Source organism: Moschus berezovskii, chromosome 8, assembly GCF_049115385.1.
Source record: "Moschus berezovskii isolate FMDL1 chromosome 8, NW_MosBer_1.0, whole genome shotgun sequence".
NCBI classification, from domain to species: domain Eukaryota; kingdom Metazoa; phylum Chordata; class Mammalia; order Artiodactyla; family Moschidae; genus Moschus; species Moschus berezovskii.
Window position 1 is genome coordinate 54144848 of NC_142467.1, and position 4101 is coordinate 54148948.

The following is a 4101-nucleotide window of genomic DNA, read 5'->3' on the forward strand; positions in this document are numbered from 1 at the left end:
GATGGAGGCGGATATCGAGTTCTTCAACCGGGACAAAAAACCGAAGGCTCTTACCTGCAGGAAACCTCGCAGCCCGCAAAGGCGCGTCTGTCTGGAACGCTTCGTATCGGCGCGGGACATTCACGGCCGCCTGCTCTGCAGCCCGGCTGGGCTCCGGCCCTGTGTTTTATACCACTATAGGCAATTAATATTGCATCAGGCGTATTTTAAATTTTCAAAACCCACAATATAATGTAATGGCATAAGGGCATTTATTATTAAAGGACACCCGATGGAGGGGAGGTGGAGGAATCACTGAGGCTGTTGCGCAAGGCGGCGGCGACGAGCTGAGGTCCAGGGACTGGGGGCGATCCCCAGGTTTGCTTTTGCAGTAGGGGGGCGTGCTGCGCGGAGGGGAGACCTGCTCTGCTCCGAATTTCAGGCCCAACGTGATGACCCAGAGTTCTTTGAAGACACGGTGGGGAAATGTACAGAAGACTTCGGGGCTTGGAACATTCATTTTTAAATCATGAAGGTGTTTCTGAGGCTCACAAATAAGATTTCCTCCCCTTTTTAGACTGTGTCGAAGAGACAGTGAGAAGGAAACTGGCATCTGTTAAGCACCTATTGTGAACAAGCACTAAGATAGGATCTTTGCCGCTGGTATCTTTTTACCACCGCCACCCCCATACCCCCCCCCCCCGCCGCCCCAACACACACGCACAGACAGAAGCCAAGACAGACGCTGGAATAACCGCCTGGACGATAATTTCAAATGAATTTCTGAAGTAATCCCAAAGAAGTTCTAATGACTCTGTCCCAGTAAAGAACATCTTCCTCTCTCTTTGCATCTCTCTGCTCACCTCCCATCTAGCCATTTGAATCTTTTAAAATAATGTTTCCTACTAAGAGCCAGACGCCTTACTCAGTCCTGATAATAGCCTTGTGATAAGTATTAGCATCTTCATGCTGCAGACAACCAGCAGAGACTCAGAGAAGTTTAAGAAACTGGATTCAGGATCATTCAGCCAATGAGTGGAGGTACTAGGGGCTCCTACTCCCATTAGTCAGGCCTAAAAGTTTTCGGTCTGAGTCAAGTTGGACCAATAGAAGCTGACAGATTTGCACTTGGGGAAGTGTGGAGGAAAGATCTGGAAACTCTGAGGTCCAGGAAGGGTCTAGGTGAGAAGATAAGGTACCCAGGGAAAAGGAGCAAGGAAAAATAATTGCAGGAGACTGGCCTCCTAGAAATGACAGTTCAGCCCTTCTGGGTTCTGACATCTAAATCCTTTCCGAGTCTATTACTCCTTAACTGCTGAGAAAGTAAAGCACCGCGATTCGGGTTGAAAAATAAAGCATTTATTTTAGAAGTTAATTCAAGGGGTAAAGAGAGAAGGAAACAATATTTTATTTGCATCTATTCGGACAACAAAACCAAAGGTCACACAGCAACAACCAAATTACATGAAGCAACGAAAGGTAAAATGTGACGGGGCCAGAGGGACTGGTGTGAAAAGGACCCAGGCCAGTGGTTTGGCCCCACGATCAGCTCAAAACTATGAGTGAACCTCCACCAAGAGGTTGGGGGATGGAAAAAAAGTGGCGGTAAATAAATAATAGTAAACAACGATGGGAACAGTAATAAAAGCGCAACGAGGTGAGCCGTGTCAGAAGGACTTGCATATGCTCCGGAGAGTTACAGTTACTTTCGTTCGGGCATCTGCCTCTAAGCTGCTCTGAGAGTCTGGCTGGAACAGTGAGCAAGGGTCAGAGAGTCCTCAGTCCGACTGGAAAGCTACCAATCCCCTGCCTTCCTGCAGGCAGTCTTTACCCCTCGAACGGCCAGCAGATCGTGGAGGATGGGTCACAGCAGGGGCCGGCTGCTGCTTGCAAGCCAGCTACAGGATTCCAGTATTTTCAGTCGCTGAAAAGGGCCCACTTTTTCTGGAGCCCACCTTATGGCGGAGAACAGCTCGGAGCCGGCAACTCTGCACATTTTCCCTGAACCTAATCCATGCTTCCTTAGAGAACTTACAGCAAAGGATGAGATGGATAGAATTTAGGTGGGGAAGGGAGTATAAGGCTATCCTTTGGAAACATACGTGTATTTTATATACTCTAAATAAATCTCCAGTACATGTTTGTGCCCCACTTAGACTGTATTATTACTTATCACTTCCTTTCCATCCCTCACCCCTTGTCTAATCACGCTAAGCAAAGTGATGCCTTCACGCCAGAGTCTTATGGTCGGGCTAATTGACTATCCCTTGCTTTTGGGCTCCTGCCCTGAGGTCGCGCAGTCCCGGGCGCGAGGGAGATTTTCAGCACCACGGAGAGCACAAGTCCCTCCAGGCATGCCTTTCCTGAATCTTAGCGCCCAAACTTTTCTGGTGGGAAGAGAAAGGAAAGAAGGGAAAGAGAAGGCCGGGAGGCAATTAATTAGGATAAAGGGGAAAGTCTGTGACTTCGGGGGTGAGAGCCTGACCTGCCAGGAAACGTCTTGGAGCCCCCAAAACCGTTCCCCCCAGCTCCAGGGGGACATACACTCAGCTCTCCCGGCCCCGGACGCCGTGCTCCGTCGCAGTCAGTGGACAGCCGAGTACTTCATTCGTTTCTGTTTCTGTCTCTGGTTGCAGAACCAGACCCTCACCACGTTCTTTTTAAGGTCCAGTTTCTCGGCGATGGCCGCGATCTTTTCGGATGACGGCCGCGGCTGGATCGCAAAGTAGGCCTCCAGCGAGCGCTTCTCCGGCGCCGCGATGGACGTGCGTTTGCGCTTCCGCTCACTGCCATTGAAGAGCTCCGGCTTGCTGTTTTTCTCTCGGTAGGCGGCCTCGGCTTCCTCCAGCCAGGCCTGGAGTACCGGCTTGAGCGCAATCATGTTGTTGTGCGAGAGAGTGAGAGACTCGAACCTGCAGATGGTGCTCTGGCTGAGCGAGCCGACGCCGGGGATCTTGAGGTTGGCCAGGGCCGCACCCACGTCCGCCTGGGTCACCCCTAGCTTGATGCGCCGCTGCTTGAAGCGCTCAGCGAAGGCCTCGAGCTCTCGCGGGTCCGACTCCACGTCGCTGAGGCAGGCAGGCATAGCGCTATGAGGCGCCACGGCATGTGGGTGGCTCATGCCCATGGCCTGATGCAGGTGGCCCATGGCGCCCAGGTGGTGCGGGTGGATCTGGGCCGGCATCACCGAGTGCTCGGGGGCGCCCAAGCCGCTCACGCTCAGCGTGGGCGAGATGTGGTCTAGCAGGTCGCCCTCGAGGCCCTGGTGTACGGCGTGGTGCGGGTGCGAGGTGAGAGCGGCCGGGTGGGAGATGGGCACGGTGGACGAAGTGGACGTGCAGGGCACGCTGCTCATGGTATGGTAGGTGGCGTCGGGCTTGAACGGATGGTTCTTGCCGTGAGAGACGATATCCACCGCCGCCAGAGCTTCGGCGCGTGCCAGCAGGCTCTCATCAAAGCTTCCAAATATATTACCCTGCAGCTGCAAGCGAGAAGGCGCACAGAACGGTCAGTGGGGAATACTGTCAACTCAGGATTAAAACACATTTTCAAGCAACCGAGATGCCTCTCCTCAAAGCCCAGGTCATAAAAATTAATACGGAGACAGAGGCTCTGCTGGAACAGACGTGTGGATCAGAGACATGAATGAGAGAGAGAGCGCGCCGGGAGAGAGCGCGGGGGAGACAAGGAGAGGGGTTCAGACAGCGGCGATTGTTCTGGGCGACATGAAAAAAACATGAAGCAAGTGCCTGTCAAAAAATGTGCCTTAGAGCGGTAATTATGCTCCACTACGTACCTGCGGGGCTGGGAGACAGACTCGGCGCATGGCCTCGGAGCCGGAGTGCAGGCTGGAGAATTTGGGTTCTTGAAGCACCGGGTGCATGCCGAAAGGCTGCTTGGCGTTCATGGCCATCATCTTCGCGCGCCGGGCAGGGAGGCAGCGAGGGACATGGATCAGGCTCTTCTCGCTTGCTCGCCGCGCTCCAAGTGAGCGCCGCTCAGCGCCCGCGCTCCCCTCGCCCTCTCTCTCCCTGCCTCCCCTCTCCCCCACCTGCTTCTTCACTCATCTTACAAGCAGCCTGCCAGGAAGGGCCCGGGCGCGCGCAGGCGTGCTCACGCGCC

General features: G+C 54.0%; 1 protein-coding gene across 1 annotated transcript; it reads right to left on the bottom strand.

The window, feature by feature from the left end:
• Window positions 1-2563: 2563 nt before the first annotated feature.
• On the bottom strand, window positions 2564-3895 carry POU4F3 (POU class 4 homeobox 3). The gene is made up of 2 exons (XM_055429534.1): window positions 3776-3895; window positions 2564-3460 (listed from the first exon to the last, which is right to left on the bottom strand). Exons 1-2 carry the CDS (start codon window positions 3893-3895, stop codon window positions 2564-2566), a joined length of 1017 nt encoding a protein of 338 aa, XP_055285509.1.
• Window positions 3896-4101: the final 206 nt, after the last annotated feature.

What these genes read in the sequence shown, in the direction of transcription:
- POU4F3 (XM_055429534.1), bottom strand. Translation starts at nt 3,895, where the DNA reads ATGATGGCCATGAACGCCAAGCAGCCTTTCGGCATGCACCCGGTGCTT. An exon ending in TCTGTCTCCCAGCCCCGCAG is followed by an intron (nt 3,461 to 3,775) that starts GTACGTAGTGGA and finishes TCTCGCTTGCAG; the next exon opens with CTGCAGGGTAATATATTTGG.